General features: G+C 33.8%; 1 protein-coding gene across 1 annotated transcript in view; it reads right to left on the bottom strand.

Annotated features, from left to right (window-relative positions):
* Window positions 1-13,174, bottom strand: part of LOC114329000 (UDP-glycosyltransferase UGT5) — a 66,621-nt gene extending 53,447 nt beyond the window's left edge. The window contains exon 1 of the mRNA XM_028278011.2: window positions 12,172-13,174. Within this exon, the coding sequence (XP_028133812.2) occupies window positions 12,172-12,990 (819 nt within the window). The 5' untranslated portion in view covers window positions 12,991-13,174. The remainder of the gene's footprint in view (window positions 1-12,171) is intronic.
* Between the last annotated feature and the right edge of the window lie 11,005 nt (window positions 13,175-24,179).

Raw genomic sequence — 24,179 nt, 5'->3', positions numbered from 1 at the left:
TCAGCCAAGATTTCTTCTTTCTTCCTTCTACTCTTAGTTGCATGAGGACGTGTAGCAGAGAATTTATCGTTTCGAAGTATGTGGCCCAGATACGATGTTTTTCTTATTTTAATTGTGTTCATAAGATTTCTGCCATGTCGAACTCCTCTTAAATTTCTTCGTTTAGGACTTTATTTTGCATTTTTTTTACGGATTGGGCTTTCAGAGTCCAAGCTTCTACTCCATATATAGAAGCTGCGACCACACGTAACATTCGACGAACCTCAATCTGATAACTATACTCAATTTCTTATTTGTAAACATTGATACTCCAGGGTAATAAGCTAGAAATGGCCATGTTCGGAACACTCAAAGATTCAGGTAGCTGACTACTTTTTTAGTTATTGTAGACCTACAGGGGAAAGGCGGGCAAAATGGGGTACTTAAGGTTGAAAGATCAGTACAAAAAAATGTGTATATTTACAATAACATCATATGATTTTATTAATAAAAGTATATTTGGACATCCAAAAAAAACATAAATTATTACTAGCAAAAAACAAATACAACATGAAAACAATAAAAAATTAAGAAAAGTCCTTTTACCCCGTTTTACCCGTCAGGTAGGGTAAAATGGGGTAGGATCAAAATAAGGCATAATAACCCAATAAACACGTAAACTACCTATTTGCAGAGTTCACAAACAAAAATCTCTTCGTCATCTTCTTCAATCCCAGCGCATGACATATGCGCCCAACGAATGCACCTGGAACATGAAGCCCATCCTTCAGAGGATGTAGAATAAAGATCTCCACAATAAAGGCACTCTGCGTCACTAGCACATGATTCACTATCACTTGAAGAATCACACTTTTTAGAAACTTTTACTTTTTTCGTGATAGTTTTCCCTTTAATACCATCGGTTTGTTTGATGGTTCCTATTTTTCTTTTTACTACCCCAAGCATTGGCATTCTTTTCGGCTTATTTTTTTCTAAAGCGTCTTCCAGCTCTTTCTTGTAAGGAGTAGAAGTCAAAATAGCAGTTTTTCCCTTTCTGTGTGAACTCCGTTTAGTTGCAGCACTGGCTTGCGGAATAGGCATAAAAACGGTTGGTGATACTATCGGAAAAGCTGAATCATTGGAACTAAAGGTACCTGGCTTCGCATTGCTGATTGGTGTTGTATTCTTTTCAGGGGTTCTTTCGCCGAATGGAACAGTAGCTCTTGATGTGTCTGGTTGTGGGCTAACGGTGGGTATCGTTTTCTTTCTTGGTGTTATTTCTTCGAATTGAGTAATAGCTTTGAAGTTGATGGCACTGCATCAGAAAACGTCGGATTATTATTTGTTTGCTGGTTTGGCTTACTGCTAGTTCGATAGACCTCACAATTTTGTTCAGGAGTTCTCTTCCTTTTTTGAATCTCAGTTGTTGCAGATGGCAAAAAATCTGCGTCAGAAAAAACACCTAAGTCTACAGGCCACACCCCAGTTTTTTTAAACCCATTTATAGCAGTTGTCATTGTAGCCGCCCTTATAAAAGCAGCACTAAATAATGATGAGAGTTGGTGAAATGTCACTACTCTACCTGGATTGGTTCTCAGCCATTTTCTCACTTCGTCATCGTAATAAGTGCTTAGCGGCTTCATGAATGAGACGTCAAGAGCTTGCAGCCGATGAGTTGTGTGAGGAGGGTAACATAAGAGAATTACACCGTTATCTCTTGCATAATTTATTAATTCCAAATTCTTTGTATGGGAAGAGTGGCCGTCCAATAAAAGAAACACCGGTGCTTCTTTTGACGCCTTAGAAAATTTTACGAATTTCTTAAACCATTTAAAAAAGAGTTCCATGTCTATCCACCCTTTTTGATTCAACTCCACCCAACCACCAGGCACCAGTCCATCCATGAACCCTTGCTGCATTCTTTTGCGAGGAAAAATCAACATAGGAGGCATGTAAGCACCTGCTGCTGAAAAACATATCTCCGCAGTTACTAACTCTCCGCGTTCTCCGGATGTTAAGTTCCCCACCTGCCGTTTACCCTTCGTAGCTATAACTTTGGAACTTCCCTTTGGATTCACTGTAATTCCGGTTTCGTCGACGTTATATATTTTTTCTGCTGAAAAATTATACTTTTCAACTACTTCTACCAGTAGTGTAAAAAACTGTGAAACAGCAACTTTATTGAACCCTCTAGCTCTCATTCCAGACGTAGCCTCAGGTTTTCTTATCGACAGCTCCGCATGTCTCTTTAAGAAGCCATCTCTGCGTATGCCAAATAAAAGTAGAAAATTGATGCTATCAAAATGTACTAAAAAAAGATAAAAAAATTATCTAATATAGTCAAAAATCCTAATGCCAAATTTGTGAAATTTTGTAGTTAAAACAAATTTTAGAATAACTTTAAAAATATTGTCCGTAGAAAAAATCATTTTACATATTAGAAAAGCTGGTATTTTACACGAATTTTTAAAAATGCAGTTCAATTAGTGATTAGTCGTGGTAAGTGAAGGGGGAGCTGGGAGCCGACAAATGCACGAGCTCAAAAACTAAAAAAGGCAACTTAAAACTACTCTATAATTTTCTATATCTCGGGATCTACTGAATATATTTTGATCGTTCTTTTTTTAATATTGTATGTAATTTTTCTGTACATTACAAATATGCAATTTGTCTAGACATTTATTAATTAATAAACAGTCTAATTTGTTTAAACAATTTTTGAAAAAATAATTTTTGTCCAAAAATCCATGATTTTAATAATACTATCATTATTAATCATAGAAAAAGTTAAGGCAGCGTTTCTCAACGTTTTACCATTTGCGCCCCAATTTTCCATAATTATTTTCACCGCCGCCCCCCCCTCGTTCAATAACAATATATCTATGCAATAATAATATACCTTGAGCAGCATGAAACCTAATAAACTAAAAAGACATTGGGAAACGCTTCATGATTCATAGTGAATAGGTGAATACATTAACAAACCCCGAGAATTCTTCGAGTTAAAATTAAAATGGCGTGAAAAGCAAAAATTAGTTTTAATAAAAACTTTGTGAATGAAATAGTTTTACTTGCCTCTTATATAGTCTGATATTAAATAGCCAGATCTAAAAAGCCTAACACTATTGGTGAAGATCTTATATTACCAACTGCAATCAAAATTGTAGAAACTGTGTTTGGATCCACTGTTGCTAAAAAATTGGAGTTTATACCTCTATCAAATGATACTGTTGCCCGCCGAATTGGTGATATAGCTGAATATGTACAGAATCAGGTAATCAGGAAGTTGCGTGAAAAGCTGTTTTCGATTCAGCTTGATGAGGCAACAGTAGCAATAAATATGCTCATTTTATTGCCTACGTTCGATTTTGTGATGGCAGAACAGTATTAGAACTACATTTCTGCAAACCAATAGAATTGATAGCAAAGTCGCTTGCATTATTTGCTATGTTAAATGATTATATAAATGAAGCAAAAATAGAGACACTGTATGATCAACAGAGAAGCTCTGGCTTGAATATTGTGCTAACTACGGTTGTAACAATAGTTAATTATCTACATAAAAATGAGACCTTTGAAAACTAGAATCTATTCTGTACTTTGCAAAGACATGGATGCGGTACATTCAGCATTATTATTTTATTGTGAGGCAAGATGGTTATTACGTGGGAAATTTTTACAACGCGTTTTGAAATATGACATGAAATCGCCATTTTTCTAGAAGAAGAAAAGAGGCCGCAAGCCAAGATGTTTCACGATGGTTTATTTTTGATGAAATTGAGTTACTTGGTTGATATATTCGAGAAACTAAATATTTTGAACTTATAACTTCAAGGGGCCAATACACATATATTTGATACTAATGATAAAGTTAACGTTTTCTGTAGAAAATTGAAATTGTGGAGCAGAAATTTAAAGCAAAAACCTAAAAATATTTGAAAATGTGGATGAATGTTTTAAAAGTTACCAGGTTGAAGAACAACACGTGAAAGTTGTTTTTGTAACCATTGAAAATCATTTAGCATTGCTGACAAAAATTTTTAAAAAATACTTTTTTGTCGACGACCAATTAATATGTACGTAATAGTTATATGGGCCGGAAATCCGTTTCAAATTACACCCGAAGAGCTCTCTACTGCAGAAGAAGAAACCTTTATAGACTTCACAGCAAATGCCGAAATCAAGAAACAGTTTAATATTAGATCCCTCTTTGAATTTTGGGCAGGGGTAAATGATGAGTTTTCTACACTGAAAACCAGAGCGTTCCGTATACTCTTACCGTTTTCACCATCCTACCTATGCGAAACAGGATTTTCCGCGATGGCTGCTTTAAAGACCAAATATAGATCGCAGCTAAATATAGAGAAAGGACTGAGAGCGTCTATTTCTAATATTACACCCTGTTTCGATAAGCTTTGCTCTGCAAAACAGGTCCAAGGAAGTCACTAATTTACATTAAACTTGTTGATTTAGTATTCAGTGCTCATAACTATGTATAGCTCCTTGTTCATGGGTATTTTATTTTTTTGTTTGTCAGAATTTTGTTTTGCTTTGATTTTAGTAAATTAGTCAATGTTTTAGGTGTTTTTTTTTTATATTTTCACGCCCCCCCCCCCATTGCTAAAAGCGCGCCCCCCTAGGGGGGCGCGCCCCACAGGTTGAGAATCACTGAGTTAAGGTATACTTTAATAAATAAATTATCTTCATTAAATAATTATCTAATAAAAATCATTTATTTATTAAAGTGTACTTTAACTTTTTCTATGATCATTAATAATACTATGATTAAAAAAATAAATTTTTGTAAAAAAATATTTTTTCAAGAATTGTTTAAACAAATCAGACTGTTTATTAATTTACGTAGAAATTACATACAAATTAAAAAAAGAAAGATGAAAATCCATTCAGTTTATCCGGAGATACAGAAAATTATATTCATTTGAAATTGCTTTTTCGTTATTTTAACTCGGTGGATTTGTAGGTTCCCCCTAGTAATTTTTGAAAAATCCCCCCCCCCATTTTTGAAAAATCGTAGAGGGTGCTGTGAAGGTACAATGTTTGTGCAAATTTTATAAGAAAAAAATACAAATCCCATTCTTTAAAATGGCATTAATGAGATTCCTTAATTATTATAAACAAATTAGCTGTGAATTAAAAAAAAACATGGCTAACTTTGTTCTAAATGAACCCAGGCTAAATTTTTATTTGAAAATTCATGTTAATATACTATCTTTTCGAATATATAAAAATATTGTTTCTACGGACAACATTTTTAAAGTTATTCTAAATGTTTATAAACTAGAAAATTTCAAAAATTTGGCATTAGAATTTTTGACTATATTAATTCTTTTTTTTACCTTTTTTTAATACATTTTGATACTATCGCTCTTCTACTTTTATTTGGCATACTCAGAATTACCCTATCTTCATTATTTTTTGTCTTATCTTATTGCAAAATAAAGGTCTCTGGGATAAACAAATAGAATAACTCTTAAACTAATTAATGGATCGGTCTCAAATTTTGAAGGTTTGTTAATTACGCCAATACCCAACTTTGGGTGAAACACTAAAGTTCTAAGGTAGTTTTAGTAAAAGTTATTAACAAATAACGAGTTTCACTTATTTTGTAGTTTGCGTAGCCACAAAATAACTTTTTAATTTTCAAAAATCAGCATTTTGAAGGTTTTTCAGTGTTCTAAAAAACTGAATTTTGTAATTTTATGTCAACTATTAAGCTTTTGAATGGCGTGCAAAAAATCGAAAAAATCGCAATTTTTGCACTAAATTGTTAATAATTAAAAAACGGACGCGAACTCTAGGCATTTAACAGGTAGGTTTTCTGCCTATAGGTCTACAATATCTAAAAAAGTAGTAAGCTACCTAGATCTTTGAGTGTTTCGAGAAAATCCTTATTACTCCGGACTATGACTTGTATTTTATAAATTTTTTTGAGCGATTTCTATTCTGACCTTTATCTCTTTATCTTGATCTAACTGTGAGTTTATAATAATTGCTTCAAGGTATTTATACTTGTCGACCCTCTCTAACGGTTTACCCTCCGATGTCAGATGTATGTTGTCATTAGGGGTTTTCGAGATCACCATGTATTTGTTTTTATCTATATTCATTGATAGTCTCATCATTTTGCTCTCTCTGTTAATGATTTCTAGAAGAATTTGTAAATTGTCTATATTCTATATTATCTGCAATTATTGCAGTATCGTCATGTTATTAATAATGCGATGCTCCCTCCAATCCTTATACTTTCAATTCTTTCCCTTAGTGTCTCTAGAAAGATTAGTTGGGACTACACATTAAATAATTGTGGCGACAGCACGCATCCCTGTGTGACTCCTCTTTGAATTTCTATTTGTTTTTTCTATTTTCCAATAGTCTCAATTGATTTTTGATTCAATTAATATACTTGGGAACTAGGTGTCTGTGGTTCAATGCTTGTATGAGTTAACCACGTTGAACTCTGTCAAACACTTTTTAGAAATCTATATAAAGGAACCTTTAACCTAAGTTAAAGAAATGATCAAAGAAGCAAGAAAGGATAGCTTGGAAGAGTTTGGAAGAAAAATGCAGGAAAATGCAGGAAACAAAAAGTTATTTTATAGAACACTGAGAAACATGAAAAAACCAAAAAGAGTAAATCTTAATCAAATAAAAGACCAACAGGGAAATATCATAACAGACGAAGAAAAAATTATCGAGCGCTGACAAGAATATTTTACAGACCTACTAAAGTGCGAAAATAAAATATTGGTAGAGGAAAAGGAAAATGAGGCCGACAACATAACCGAATCAAATGAATCTGGAATACATATGGAAGAGCTAGAGGAAGCTTTGAGTAAAGTTAAAGTAGGCAAAGCACTAGGATATGATCAGCTAGATGCAGAATTATTAAAATTCCTAGGACCAAATGAAAAGAAAGAATTGCTGGAAATACTAAATATGTCCTGGAAAACTAAAAAGATGCAATCGGAGTGGAACATCGCAACAATTTTACCAATACATAACAAAGGAGATAATACAGTTTGCGAAAATTATAGAGGAATATCTCTATAATGCGCAGGACTAAAAATATACGAAATAATAATAGAAAGTAAATTACGGAAGACGATAGAACCTAGAATAGCAGATACACAAAGTGGATTTAAACCAGTGCACAGTGTACAAGACCACAATTTTACTTTGCAACAAATAATTGAAAGAGCTCTAGTCAAAAATGAAGAAATCTATTCAGCATTCCTAGATATGAAAAAGGCGTTTGATGTGGTGGACAGGGCAGGAATCTGGAAGAGCCTAGAGAACAAGAATGTAGATGAAGAACTGTTGAAGGTGGTATGTAGTCTGTATGAAAATACAAATACGCAAGTAAGAACAAGAAACAGAATTTCAAAAATCTTCAAAAATAACGATGGAGTCAGACAGGGTGGTGTATTGAGTCCATTATTGTTTATAAGCGTTATGGACGAAGTAATAAAATTTTTCTGGCCAAAAACAAAAAAATATATTGCAGGATACAGAAATATGCAAGTAGTCAAAGTAGAAGCATGTGTATTTGCAGATGATATTGTGCTTATATCAAAAACAGAAAAGATCTTCAAAAGAACATGACAATGTGGACAGAAGAATTAAAACCATACAACTTAAGAGTAAACACCGAGAAAACTAAAGTGATGGCAGTAACAAAAAATAACACAAAAATAAACATTAACATTGAAGGAAATATAATCGAACAGATAGAAATATTCAAGTACTTAGGGATAAGTTTGAATAACAAAGGGACACAAGAAGACGAGATTGGTGCCAGAATAAACTCAGCAACTAGATTATATCATGCACTATACAAAAACTTCTTGAACAGAAAAGAAATAGCTACAAAAACAAAAATGTGTATCAAACAGTGTATCAACCTGTATTAACCTACGGGGCAGAAAACTGGATACTTGATGAAAGACAAACAAAGCGACTGCAAGCAAGTGAAATGAAATACTTGAGGAAAGTACTGGGTGTTAGAAGAACAGACAGAAGAAGAAACGAAGACAAGAACTAGGAACGAAATCACTAAAGGTAAAAGCAGAAGAAAAGAAACTGAAATGGTGGGGACACATGATCAGAATGAACGAAACTAGACAGGTGAAGAAGATATGGGAGGCGAGAAGAATAGGAAAAATTCGTAGAGGACGACCAATAAAAACATGGAACAAAAGCATAAATGATATTCTTGAAGAAAGAGGGAAGACATGGAGTGAGGCGAAGGAACTAGCTAGAGACAGAAAAGAGTGGCGTAAAGGACACCGCATACATCTAATGTAAAATATAATGTCACTCAAATTCAAAAATGTTTATATGAATAGATTCGTTTCAAATTAACGGTCAATTCTTATCATTACCCCAACTCTATATTTTCAATAATAAGAGCAGAAATCGATATAAATAAATCTGAAATCAAATGGGTACGTACATAAGTTAGAGAGAGAAAAAATGTTTTAAAATACCCAAATTATCGGTACTCCATAAATCAGCGGATTAGTTTCACTAATCCGCTTAGGCCCAGCGGGGTTTAAGCTGTTTTGAATAGCACCCAGAGCAATAGTGATTGTAACTGACACATTTATGGATCCCAAAAATGTGATTTTGATAAACTTTAATTGCAATTTGAGCCGTAAATAATCATAATTAAGAGTTGGCGCAATGATAAGAATTGACCGTTAATTTAAAACGAATCTATTCATATAAATTTTATTGAACTTGAGTGACATTATATTTTCATTTTCCATAAGATGTGTGCGATGTACGTTCTTTAACGGTAAAATATTGCAAAACCTCTAAATTTTAAAGAACCGCTTGGATTGACCTGAAATTTGGCATACACATAGCTAACACGTAAGAGAAAAAAGTGATATTGTGCCGATGTGTGCTTTTACTCTGGGGGTGAGTTTCACCCCCTCTTGGGGGTGAAAAAATACATGTCCAAAATGAGTCCGGAAATGGATAAAATAACTAATTTTAAGCAACTTTTGTTCCATAGAGTTTTTTCGCCAAGTCAATACTTTTCGAGTTATTTGCGAGTGAATATGTTCATTTTTCAACAAAATAACCACGTTTCTAGACGGTTTATCGCAAATAACTCAAAAAGTGAATATTTTATAGAAAAAAACATTCTTAGCAAAAATATAGCCTGTAAAAAGTTGAAAAAAATGGTGGATATGTTAGGGCTATATACTTATCAGAAGCAGAGTTATAGCTAATGAAAAATAGGTTCATATTCGTCAAATTCGAAATCGAATATTTCAATGAGAAATAATCAAAAACTGAAGCACTTTTTGGGGAAAACTCATTTCAACTTTTTTAAAGAGTTTAAAAGCTTTATCTCTGATTTATAAAAAAATTTCTAGCATCAAAAGTAAACAAGTTACGCTCATAATAAAGTTGGTGCCTTTTGTTTTGATAAAAAAAAGGGAAAATCACCCCCTAATTAGCATATCTAATGAACTTAATCGTTACCACTTCACAAGTTTTTTTACTCGTATATGTATTGTTTAAAAAACATTCTTAGCAAAAATATAGCCTGTAAAAAGTTGAAAATATGGTGGATATGTTAGGGCTCTATACTTAGCAGAAGCAGAGTTATAGCTAATGAAAAATAGGTTCATATTCGTCAAATTCGAAATCGAATATTTCAATGAGAAATAATCAAAAAATGAAGCACTTTTTGCGGAAAACTCATTTCAACTTTTTTAAAGAGTTTAAAAGCTTTATCTCTGATTTATAAAAGAATTTCTAGCATCAAAAGTAAACAAGTTACGCCCAAAATAAAGTTGGTGCCTTTTGTTTTGATAAAAAAAAACGGGAAAATCATCCCCTAATTAGCATATCTAATGAACTTAATCGTTACCACTTCACAAGATTTTTTACTCGTATATGTATTGTTTATATGATATGTATGTCTCATCGGTTCAAAGTTTTGGAAATGGATAAAATAACTAATTTTAAGCAACTTTTGTTCCATAGAGTTTTTTCGCCAAGTCAATAATTTTCGAGTTATTTGCGAGTGAATATGTTCATTTTTCAACAGAATAACCACGTTTTTAGACGGTTTATCGCAAATAAGTCAAAAAGTAAGTATTTTATAGAAAAAAACATTCTTAGCAAAAATATAGCCTGTAAAAAGTTGAAAAAAATGGTGGATATGTTAGGGCTCTTTACTTAGCAGAAGCAGAGTTATAGCTAATGAAAAATAGGTTCATATTCGTCAAATTCGAAAACGAATATTTCAATGAGAAATAATCAAAAAATGAAGCACTTTTTGGGGAAAACTCATTTCAACTTTTTTAAAGAGTTTAAAAGCTTTATCTCTGATTTATAAAAAAATTTCTAGCATCAAAAGTAAACAAGTTACGCTCAAAATAAAGTTGGTGCCTTTTGTTTTGATAAAAAAAAACGGGAAAATAACCCCCTAATTAGCATATCTAATGAACTTAATCGTTACCACTTCACAAGTTTTTTTACTCGTATATGTATTGTTTATATGATATGTATGTCTCATCGGTTCAAAGTTTTTATTTTTGAAAGGGCTGCAGGTAAAAGGATTTGAACGAGTCACTAATTTTTTGTCTTACAGAAAAACAAAAAAATACAAAATATTCAAAAAAGCATAGCCGCCTTTTTTTTGTTCCTTAAGATTTTTGGTACCTCTGACAATTTTTAAGTTATTATGTAACAAAGCATGTTTTTCAAAATTAATTTTTTTTAATTATACATTCTTTTAATCCAAATTTTTTCAAAAATAAGCACTTTGAATTAATGAAACTTACAGATCATATAAATACAACATAAGTAAAGTAAGTTGTGAAGCGGTAACGATTAATTTTCATTTAAGTCGCTAATTAGGGGGTGACGATTTTTTTTGCCAAAACAAAAGGGACCAACTTTATTTATTAAATAAAAATAAAGATTTTTTTAACACTTTAAAAAAGTTTTAATGAGATTTCCCCAAAAAGTGCTTCATTTTTTGGATATTTCATGATAAAATATTTCATTTGAAATTTGACGAATATGAACCCATTTTTCATTAGCTATAACTCTGCTTCTGCTAGGTGTAGAGCCCTAGCGTATACACCATTTTTTTTTCAATTTTTTACAGGCTATATTTTTGCTAAGAATATTTTTTTAAACTCTTTAAAAAAGTTGAAATGAGTTTTCCCCAAAAAGTGCTTCATTTTTTGATTATTTCTCATTGAAATATTCGATTTTGAATTTGACGAATATGAACCTATTTTTCATTAGCTATAATTATGCTTCTGCTAGGTGTGGAGCCCTAGCATATACACATTTTAGAGGCTACATTTTTGCTAAGAATATTTTTTTCTAGAAAATACTTACTTTTTAAGTTATTTGCGATAAATCGTCTAATAACGTGGTTATTTTGTTGAAAAATGAACATATTCACTCGCAAATAACTCGAAAAGTATTGACATGGCGAAAAAACTCTATAGAATAAAAGTTGCTTAAAATTAGTGATTTTATCCATTTTCGGACTCATTTTGGACATGTATTTTTTCACCCACAAGAAGGGGTGAAACTCACCCCCAGAGTAAAAGCACACATCGGCACAATATCACTTTTTTCTTTGACATGTTAGCTATCCGTGTGTCAAATTTCATGTCAATCCAAAAGGTTCTTTAAAATGTACACCAAAATCCGTGAAAGAATGTACTATTTATAGACAAAATTTAAGAAACTTCGACACCTATAAGATTTTTTCGATTTTGTATGTATGTATGTATGTATGTATGTATGTATAAAGGAACCTCTTATTTTCATTCCACCTCTAAATCCAAACTGGGTCTTGTCTAATTATTCTTTATTTATATATATATATACGCTGTGGAATAACTTTCAGTAATATTTTTGATGATAGTGGAGCCCAAGCAGGATTTTGCGAGTTTTACTCGATCCTCGATCGCATCAGAAAATCACATGGGGAGAAACCTTGTACCTTGTAATGTACCCATACCATATATGGACTCTTAATAAAGTATCCCCCACCCCCGGTTGGCTGGGTGGGGGTAACTTTAAAATACATAAGTTTATATGTTTGATCTGAGAGATTTTTTTAGCATTAACATAATTACATTATAGGAAGCATTAAATATTAAATAAACATGGGATAGTACTCACCTGAGGTAAAGGTTGTGGCTCTTTAAAATGCATTCCAGTTCCAATAGAAATAGTATTTGGTAAAAGAGGTCTGAGATTGTGAAATATGGGATGCGTAGTGACAAATAGCATGCTAATATTATTTTGTACTTCAACCATAGGTGGCGCGTTCCAACCAACTTCCTTATATATAGCAGCTAATGTAGGAAATATGTAAACATTTATAAGGAAAACGTAGCTCACCCGGTATACCAAACTTGCTAAACGTTCTATGAAATTCAGATTCTCCATGTTTTCCAAGGGAAGGTTATAATCCGGATTTAAAACTGGATGTGCTGGATTACCTATAGCGACGTTATACTGAATCCCGGATTCCATGGAGGAAACCCCTATCCATGGACATTTAAAGTGACCAATAAAACCCACAATCGATGGAAAGTGAGCTTCAGCAATGACCAAATCAAACTGCTTATTTTTGATATTTTTTATTTCTTCATGTTCTATTATCAACCTCGCTAGCTCAAAGCAAACCTTTCTTAACAACAGAGCTATCCTCCAAAAATATATCGGATCCCCAGATATAATTTCGTAAAATTTGATAGTTGTAAATAAGTCGTATATCTCACTCAGATCTATTTCCTTAAGATTTGCCAATGAAGAGTTGTTTAGAGGATCAGTGGTAATGACCGTAACATTGTGTCCTTTAAGTGCTAGCTCTCTCCATAATGGATGGAACGTTATTTGGTGGCTGTAAGATGCAGTAGGTATAATGCCCAAAATTTTAGCTCCTTCACATCCTAAGAAACATGTAAACACAAGTAAACACTTACTAAAATTCATTTTTGTTAGAGTTACTGAACCACTAAAACTATTGCAACAAACGAAAACTTTGATAATGTCACAGGCTTAAGAATTTATATTAACTAAGCTGCAGGTGATATGTTAATTCTCGTCTTGGCAAAAATCAAATTCTCTAAATCTGAGATAAGAAAAGTAACATGACATTTGTGACAGTGTTGAGAAATACTTGTTAATACAAAGATTTTTGGGGTTTCTTTTCGAATGTTAACGTTGAACATAATAAAGAAACCTTTCTTTCAATGAAACAAATTAAAAATTGTACAATAGACAAGTGATACTGACGTTATTTATGAAGTCTTATCATAGTAACAAAAGCGATTATAGCGATAGTCTTACAGCAAAAACGTAGTATCTAATGGCTCCAGTACACGTTGGGCCAACTAGTTGGCCAATGAGTTGGGCCAATAAGTTGAGCCAAGTAAGAACAGTGAATACATGGTGATTACACGTTGGTGGAGTTATCAGTCTGCATTAACCTTTCTTAGTGGATAAACAAAAAACAAACTCTGATTATGGATGTGGAGATTGTAGCAGCTGCCGCAATTAATTTGTACAATGCGTTCAATGCTTATAGAAAAGTGGACCAAACAAGAGTGAAAAACAATGGCGCAAACGACGGTGCTTTTACACCGAAAAAAGTATTCATATTAAAACACAACCTTAAAATTAATACTTATAAACAGTATCAGTATTGTGAGAAGAGAAAACAAATATTTTAAACTCAACGACAACAACGTGTTCAGTGTTCATAACCAAACAGCTGTTTGGCAGATCGCGCAAGTCCCAAAAATCCTTTGATTTGTGCACCAAATACCGACAAGATTCGGTTTGTAGACCAACGCTGACCGCCAATCGCAAACTCATGCCAAGTGGTCCTGTACACGTTGGCCCAACTCCTTGGCCCAACTGATTGGCCCAACGTGTACTAGCCCCATTAGATACATTGTAACTACTATTAGGCGAAGGCATTTTAAACCATAAACTAGTTTAGCACCGTGGTTTAGCACAAAATAAATCGATTTTTAAAAAATACAGCAGCACCTACCTAGAGGCTTGCAGTTTTTAAATGCTTTTATTTAGTTCAATAGTTTGCGTCAAATCTTTAGACGTTAATTTGACTGCCTTTTCTTCAACGCAAATGAATGAAAATTTGCAGACAAATGCATTCGCGGGAACAATACACGAATAGTCAATAATTTTTTTTTATGTTTAAGTGTTTAAATAAAAAAAGGATGTGTGTACTTTGTACGCACGTAAGAAGGTATACTTCTAAATATGATTTCACTGAAATAAATATACTTTCGGACAGTTTATTTGTATTTCTACAAGATTTCTCAGACATAGTGACAAACAGACGAAGTGAATTATAAAATACTTTAAATATTATTACTTATTATACTATTCCCGAGGTAGACCCAGGAAATCCAAATACACAAAAATTATAATAATAGTTACCTATTTATGATATAAATGTTAAAAGTACAATTTTAAGGCACGTATGTGAAAGTTTCGTGTGAAAGATTCGCTTCGCTCATTCTGCAATTCACATAAGTGCCTTAAAAATAGACTTTTTAACACGTACCTCTCAATTACAGGACAATACCTACAAAAACTTTTACTTGAACTTGACTGACATTCCATTTTTATATTTTTCTTGACATTACATCAAAACTGCCTATATTGTTAATAAGTAAATCAGAATAACATCTACTTTTATTTTTGTATATTCTAACAAATTTTAATAGTTTTTTTTTCTACAAACGTGTTAAAAATGCAATAATACAGTTTAAATTAAATTTTAAAAAACCTTTTAAACCACCTTTTTCAAATTGCGCAAGTTGTATTATTAATATTAATGTTAATAAATGAAATATAAATATTTTGACGTTTTACAATTTGACAATTCACTTTTAACTGCAGTGTCTTAAAATTTTTAAAGCACTGGTGCTTTAAAGTAGCATTTTTAACGCTCCTATGGACTGCTATAAATCATTTTTAATTTTAACACGTTTGTAGAAAAATATATTTAAAAACACTAATATATTCTTTCCACACCTTTTCTGGACTGATACATACATAAATTAAAACATTTAGTAACTAACTCCGTACTGCCTGTGTGCGCATGCGCGTAGATTAATAAAATGTCACCCTCAATGAAATCGCGCCAAAAGAAGTATAACTTAAAAAAAACGATTTTAATGGAAAATGCTTAAATTCTCTTGTTTTTTACAATGTTAAAACTTGAAACTTTTACGGATTGTAGCTAATGATATGAACTATACATAATTTCACTTTTTACGTTAATTGTTTACGTTATGTTTCATAAATAAACAATAAAGTTTGAAATTTTTTGCCGATTCCAACTACTTTTCATGTTAGTAAATCATATGTTTTATACATATTTTAATAAACATGACGATATATTTTAATGTTTGAAAAGTGTAACACTAAAAAGTAAAAAATTAAAAAAATATGAAAAAAAATTTTTTTAAGAAACGCTTTTCTTTAGTTACGAGTGACTAAAATTAAAAATGTTAAAAAAAATCAACCAAAAAGCAAAAAATAAAAAAAAAAATTGAAAAAATCTAACACATTCGTTAAAGAAAAGCGTGGGGCGAGAACCGTTTATTCGATGAAGACGCGCCACGCTTTTCTTTGACGAATGTGTTAGATTTTTTCATTTTTTTTATTTTTTGCTTTTTAGTTGATTTTTTTTAATATGTTTAATTTTAGTCACTCGTAACTAAAAAAAAGCGTTTCTTAAAAATTTTTTTTCATATTTTTTTATTTGTGTTATGCTCAGGATGACGTCAGGAAAAAGGTCTACTATTCAAAAATGGGTGGAATGCATAATTGCACTGTAAAGTGCATAAAATGCACCATAAAGTGCATAAACATGTCAAAATCAGTATACTGAGGACAACATTTTGTTATTTGGGGGTTTTTGGGGTCACTGAACACGAATACGCCATTAGAACCGATCCTCGGATCACCTGGTGTGCCCAAGGTCACTGCAAGGGATGTCATCTTCTGGAGTTTCGAGGGTCTTTGGCATTAAATTGATGCAAACGGATTACTCATAGGTTTTTGGGGTCGCTAAACACGAATATGCCATTAGAATTTACCTCCGGAGTACCTGGTGCCCAGGGTCACTACTAAGATACGTCATCTTCGGGAGTTTCGAGGGTTTCCAGCAGTAAATTGATAGAAATGAATTACTCGAGTGTTTTGAGGTCGCTAAACACGAATACGTAATTAGAATCGACCTAAAGACCACCTGGTACCCAGGGTCATTGCAAGGTCATCTTCTGGAGTTTCGAAGGTTTTCAGCATTTAATTCATGCAAATGGATTACTGAAAAGTTTTTGAGGTTGCTAAACACGAATATGCCATCAGAACCGACCCCGGTGCATTTGGCGTCAAGGGTCACTGCAAGGGGCGTCATTTTCTGGAGTTTAGAGAGTGTTCAGCACTATATTGATGCAAACGGAGTATCTAGTGACCAGGATGAATAACACTATCAAAATAGAATATAGCTAATCGATCTTGAAATAAATGAAGAAAAAACATTGTTAGATAAAAAATTGAGTTTATACTTATTTGAAAATAATTAAAAAATTGAATAGCATAACATAGTTATTTTAATAAAAAGTCTACAACCCCAAACTTGGGGAGTGTTCAGCAACCCCAAACTTGGGGGGTGTTCAGCAACCCCAGAAAACTCATGAGTGATCCATCTATATCAATTGTTTACCGAAAACTCTAGAAACTTCAGAAGATTAACCAGGTTCTCCATGGGTCGGATCTGATGGTGTATTCTTGTTCAGCGACCCCAAAAACCTATTAGTAATCTGTTTGCAATAATGTAGTACCAAAGAGCATCGAAACTCCAGAAGATGGCGCCCCTTTCATTGACCTTGGGCAACAAGTGGTCTGGGAGTCGGCTCTGATGGCAAATTCGTATTTGTCGACTTCAAAAAATCCTCCAGTAATTCATTTGCATCAATAAATGCCGAAAACCATCAAAACTTTAGAGACGACGTCCCTTGCAGTGTCCTTGAGCACCAGGTGCTCGGGGTCTGTTCTGATGGAATATTCGTATTAAGCAACCTCAAAAACCCTCTAGTAATCCATTTGCATTAATTTAATGCCGAAAACCCTCGAAACTCCAGAAGATGACGTGCCTTAGTAGTGACCTTGGGCACCAGGTATTCCGCAGGTCAATTCTGATGGCATATTCGTTTTTAGCGACAAAAACCCATGAGCAATCCGTTTGCATCAATTGAATGCCGAAAAGCCTCGAAGCTGCAGAAGATGACGTACCTTGCAGTGACCTTGGGCATCAGGTGATCCGGGGGGTCAGTTCTGATGGCGTATTTGTGTTCAGTGCCCCCAAAAACCCCTGAATTACAAAATTTGGTCCTTAGTATGCTCATTTTGACATGTTTATGCACTTTTGGATGCATTTTATGCACATTAAAGTGCAATTGTATGCATATCCACCCATTTTTGAATAGTACTTTTTTCTGACGTCATCCTGAATATAATGCAAAGAACTGCAAGTCTCTAGGTGCTGTATTTAGAAATCGATTTATTCGGGTGTTTTTAGTGCTAAATGCCCCGGCCTATACACATAGTTTCAAAAGTTATGCATCACCCAAATTTTTAGCTGTTATTCACTATTTTCAGAAACTACTGATATATAGCAAAACTGGTATACCTAGTCTGGGCAGACTATCGGAGAATAGGCCATTTTTGGGGGAAAAGTTATTTACCAGCAATTGTATTGCTGTAATCGAATCTTATGATCCAATATATTAATAATATAGATATGCAAAGTCCGCAGATAGTGTGCTACTTTTTTATAAACAAAATGGCGCCCCAAATCGTGTGTTTTTTCAATTATTGCTCTAAACTCCAAATATTTTAAATTTACATCAAAAACACTCAAATAAAAATTCACCGTAATTAAATTCAGCATAGAGACGTGCTTTTGCCGATTTACTTCGACGAAAATTTTCCTCGGAAAATGCGGGGTTTTCCAACAAAGTCTTTAATTTTCAACTAAAGTTTTAGGTTAGTAATTATTTATTAATAATTAAATAGCTTGGTGAAATAAAAGCTCTTTTAATATAGATTATATTTCCAAAAGCCGATGAAAATTTAATGAACAATTTAGCAAAAATTAAATTGTTAATTAAAAATTTACGGTCTCTATAATAAACACAATAATTATGACGCATATAAATAACTATGATTTTTGTATAAAAATGCGGTAGACCTATCTAATATATTTTACAGAATTGAAATTTGACTAGTTTAGCGGCCTCAGGAATTTTTTAAAATAATAAACAATTTTTTGGCTTAAAAACAAGTAGAATATCTCGGGAAATGTTAAATTAAATTAAATTATAAAAACGGTATTGGAAAGAACACCGCAGGATGCTTCTTTTAGAAGAAAAAACGTTTAATTGCGATGAGTGGCTCCTGAGACACACCCGGTCAAAGTTGACCGGCATGTAGGGCGAATATATAAACAATAGGATGGTAATTTGTGAACCATCACCTTTTTATTTCGGTCCTCTTTCTCCACACAAATTTTCATATCTATAAAAGACTTATAACATATATTATAATAATAAAAACTATCGGTATTACGAGTACAAAATACCAAAAATACCAAAATTGCAATCAAAAATCAGGTTGGAGAAAATGGAACCTCAAAGTTCAAAATCGTTATACGTTAAAAGAATGCATTTTCTCGGCTTCCCATGGAGCAATTTTTTTCATCTTTTTTTTGTTCCCAAGTAACTCGTGTAGAGCCATGTAACTAATGCATTAATAAATGTCAAAGTTGCTTTTGTTTTGTTATAATAAATTAATTTATTTATAAGAATATAAAACTACATATTTTTTCCAGTTGTAGACTTTTTTAGACAAACTTACCACAAGTGTACCTTTTAACGTTTAAAATACAAATATTCTCATTTGAAAGCTGTATAATTATTTAAACAATCTTTGTTTAAAGAAATTTAAAAATTTTGGTTAAAATAATTAAATTAGGTAATTTATTATAACAAAGCAAAAGCAACTTTGACATTTAATAATGCGTTAGTTAGATGGTTCTACTCGAGTTACTTGGGAACAAAAAAAGATGAAAAAATTGCTCCATGGGAAGCCAAGAAAATGCATTTTTTTAACGTATAGCGATTTTGAACTTTGATATTCCATTTTCTCCAACCTGATTTTTAAATTGAAATTTTGGTAGTTTTGGTATTATTCACTCGTAATACAGGTAGTTTTTATTATTATAATATTTGTTATGAGTCTTTTAAAGGTATGAAAATTTGTGTGGATAAAGAGAACCGAAATAAAAAGGTGATAGTTCGAGAATTTCCATCTTATTATTTATATCTTCGCCGTACATACCGGTCAACTTTGACCGGTTGTATTTCAGGAACCATTCAACGCGATTAAACATTTTTTTTCTTTTAAAAGAAGCGTTCTGCCACGTTCTTTCCAATACCGTTTTCATAATTTAATTTATTTTAATATTTCCTGAGATATTCCATTTGTTTATAGGCCAAAAAATTGTTTACAATTTTAAAATATTCCTGAGGCCGCTTAAATAGTCCAATTTCAATTCTGTAAAGTACATTAAATAGGTATATTGCATTTTTATACAAAAATAGTAGTTGTTATTTTTATGTATCATAATTATTACGGTTAATTATACCAATTATAATTATAACACACTTTGTTTGGAAGCCAACTAATTTATCTTTAAAATGAGACCTTATAAGGCTCATTTGCATGCGTAGAAGCCGAGTTACGATCGATAAGGCTTCGAAAAATACTTATTTTGCAATTAGCAATTTGCATTGTGCACTCATTTTATAATATCTTGAGTTCTAATTGTTGGATTTAAGTTTAGTAAACGTTTTTTTCTTCGTTTTTTATTAAGGAACAAATTTTATTTGAAACATTTTTTTTTCTCTATTAGTTTATGAGCTAGAGCCTTATAAACAATTAAATTGTTTATAACAAGTTTTTGACCACTCGGATCGAAATCCACCCTCAATAAATCGCAATCAGCAGCCAAATATCCATAAGAAACCGTTGAGTTTGTCCATCAGAATTGAAAAGGACACGGTGACCCCTCTGGCGCCTAGACTAAGGTATACGATCTGTTATTTGAAAAAAACTATTTTTTCTTTATTTCTCTATATTTCGCTAATTATTTGTTAGCTTCATCAGGTGACAACTAAAATATGATTAAAATTTTGTATAGAAATATAAGATGAGAATAAACAATGAATTACTTACATATTGAGAATTAAAAATATTTAAAAATATCCATGTACCTATGTTCAAAACAGTTCCAACAATATTAGTTGGAAGCATTTAGATCATTAGTAATTAAATTTTAAGAAGCAAACATAAAAACAACTAAGAACATTTATCTACTCTATGTCATATTATGTATCAGATTTTAGTTTGTGAAAACTGTCATTATAGATAGCAATGCGTGAAGGGTTTAAAGCAGTCATGTCAAAGATACGGCCCGCGGGCCGCATCCGGCCCCCGGGCCATACCAATACGGCCCGCGATCGCAATGTGTCACAGAAAGAAGAATCATGTTTTTTAGAGCTTTTAGACTTCACTCGATTGCTCTACGGAAGTTTTAAAATGCGTACACTACACTACATTTATAAGTCATTTCAAAGGCAGCGCGTGCCTAGACAAGCGAGAGAGATAGACAGTAACACCATCTCTTAGCGGAAACACCCTATTATTTTTGTTGAGAACAATAGAATCTTCCATGCGCTTCGAGTCTAGACTAGAACCTTCCTTATCGATATAAAAGAAGTGCGTCGACGTGTCACGTGCACATAGTCAATTCCCCAGAAGGGAAAGCCGAAGCATTCAGAAATTCGCTTCAAAACAATTTTCAAACGCCAGATAACCCGAACTTTGATCGCATATTTAAATTCAACACAGAATACATTGTAAATGTTACTCTCAACCACTACATTCCAGTCTATGATCCTATCATGGACCCCCTCACAGACAGGGAAACGGAGAGCTTTTGCCAAATAGGCAAAAACAGCGCTCCCGGACCTGATGGCATCAACCGAAGGTGCCTCAAAAAACTTCCAGAGAGTATCATCCCTCTTCTAACTAAAATATTCAATGCATGTCTCAAAAACAGCCACTTTCCTACTCCTTGGAAAGTGGCCAACACCATCATGCTTTTGAAAAAAGGCAAACCCCCAACCGACGTGGAATCCTATAGACCAATTTCATTAATCAATACTCTGGGTAAAGTTCTTGAGCTAATCCTAAAAGAGAGGCTCAATAACTTTCTCGAAAACCACAATATCATACCAAAATTCCAATATGGATTCCAGTCAGGTAAATCTACTAAACATGCATTAATAGACTTCACTACCAAAGTTACTCAAACCATCAACGATGGTTCAATCGCCATAGCCACATTTCTGGATGTGCAGAAGGCTTTCGACCAGGTCTGGCACGACGGGCTTGTTCGGAAGCTTCTGGACATCGGGCTTCCATTGCAATTTACCAAAATTGTACACTCCTACCTCCACAATCGTACTGTCAGAGTGAAAATATGCGATCAAAAGTCCACCCCCTTCACTCCACAAGCTGGAGTTCCCCAGGGTTCAGTCCTAGCGCCGCTGTTGTACATCATCTACAACAGCGATATCACTAACCAAAATATCCCAGGTACTCGGCTGTTTCTCTATGCAGACGACACGACTCTGCTCTCAACTACCTCTCGATACAACCCAAGACTCCTCTTCAGAAGAGCCCAGGCTCTGTTGGACGGCGTCGGCGAATGGTGTTGTAAGTGGAGAGTCACGCTCAACGCGAACAAAACAACAACAATTGTGTTTCGCGCCCCTTCTGTGTCAAATAGAATCATTCGCAATGAAGACGACCAATATCCCTTGAGTTTGTTGGGAGAAAGGCTTGTCGTTAGCCCGACTGTGAACTATTTGGGAGTTCTGTTTACCAGGACTCTCAACTGGGACGCAGATCTAAAGGCAACTTTAGACAGGGTAAGGAACAGGGCCAGACTTCTCAACGCTCTCTCTGGAAAAATTGGCAAGACACACAAGAAGACTCTCATTCACACTTACAAGACCTTTATTCGACCCGTCATGGAGTACAAGTCATGTATTTACTCTCTTTGCTCTAGACAAAAACAAGAGAGGTTGTTGAGGACAGAGCGTAGAGTCTTGCGTAGATGTAACTATGAGCACTGGCGATATCCCTCAAACGAAATCCATAACATCTCGAACATCCCCAAAATCACCGAGAGAATAAACTCTCTGAACAGGAACTTCACAATCAAAGTAATCAACGGCCCCCCTTCCGACACACAAGAATCTCTCAAATGTTCCTGTTCATCTTCCGGCCACGTACTCTACCGAAAGCCCAAACGCAAAAAGATTCACGTACCGTCCGCTCTAATGCAAACATGCATTGACGAACTCCCGGTAGAGTACGAAAACATCCTTGAGGCTACCCCGTTAGCCTACCGTACCCACCTCTAACATTTCCTTTTCCCTACCCCGAACAGGGAGAAGTTGGTTTTTTGCGGTTTCCCAACTTCATTGCACAATTATACCTGTTCGTCCCAAGAAAATAGCCGCAACTATTTTCTCCACTCGAACGCTCACTGTCCACGCTGCGCCCAAAGCCACCTCCTGACCGCCGACGAGGGACGCAGGTTCGCCTGTCGTTGTACAATGGTTTCTAGGGAGACTGGTCGAGAGCAAAGCACGGACAGTACACGTAAATGTCTATGGAACCAACAACAATCCATCAAACTTTCTTCTCTGTTGTCTTCTTAGCCCTCTGGACACCACCGTCCGGCATAACCAAGGATCCAAGAACACCAGGACACGGTGCTTGCCCCAGTGTGTTTTTCGGACTGTTTGCTTTTGCTGCCAACACTAAACATTCACCACAAACCCTGAAGAGGACAAAATCCTAAACGGGGAATCACATTGTATGCATTTCTTCTTAACATTATCAAGACAAGCAAATCAAAACAATGTAGTTAGTTAGTGTCACGTGAGTCAGTTGCGAAGTAGTGGTTGAGAAGGTATTGTACATTTGTTTGTGTCGTGCGTGTGCGATATCCATAATTACCCGTGTTGAGCTGGCCCCCCCCACTTGCAAAAATTAAAAAACAAATAGCCCTGATTTATGAGCTATTTATGAGCTCTCATATTCCGCAAACTAAAAATTTTGAGCTCGTTCCACTGAGCAGGAATTTAATACTTAATACTTAATACTTTAATATTTAATACTTAAAAATAGGAATATTGAATCGGTTTTTGCGGCAGAATTACGAGCTATTTATGAGCTCTTGAAATTATATAGTTTCGATTTTTGAGCTCATCCCCTTCACCCCCAAACAACCCTTTAATTGATTTAACTTAAGAGAAAGATGCTGAGAAAACTTAAAATATATCGTATTGCGAATATAATTCCTATAGCTTATATACTCTAAGAGTAAACTATTAAATCAAGAGCATTTCGATTATTGAGCTACAACCCCTTCGCCAGAAAACCACCCTATCTTCCCGGCTTAAGAGAAAGTTGTATTTAAAATGCGTTAAACTAATTATTTGGCGACTACATATCATTTAATAATTTATAAGCTTCCAAATTACGCGCATTTAGATCAGTAAATTGCAATTTATTTTGTATAGTGCAGTCACTGAAGGTAAAAATCAACGATTACCTTCAATTTCGGTGAACCTTCATCGATTTTCACGAAAATTGGTCAGTGGTTAGAGGATACGTCAAGAAACAAAGGTGACATGGTACCACCTTGCGCCTTTACCCTGAGGGTGGATACCGCCCCTTCTCGGGGGTGAAAATTATTTTATAAAAAATAAATGCACAAATCAATAAAAGAACAAATTAAAAGCAAAATTTATTATATAAAGTTAATAAAATAAGTCAATACTTTTTAAGTTATTAAAGATCAAAGATTTTAATTATTTGTGAAAAAAATGCATGTTTTGAAAAGGTTTTTTGTAAATCACTGAAAAACTTTAAGTTTTTACAAAAAAGTTAATAGTAGTTTAATTCGTATAGCTTATATTCTAAGAATAAACTCTTAA

This window comes from Diabrotica virgifera, chromosome 9 (genome assembly GCF_917563875.1).
Source record: "Diabrotica virgifera virgifera chromosome 9, PGI_DIABVI_V3a".
Taxonomy (NCBI): Eukaryota; Metazoa; Arthropoda; class Insecta; order Coleoptera; family Chrysomelidae; genus Diabrotica; species Diabrotica virgifera.
Note: the sequence above shows the minus strand (reverse complement) of the source record. Positions and strands in the feature narration are given on the sequence as shown.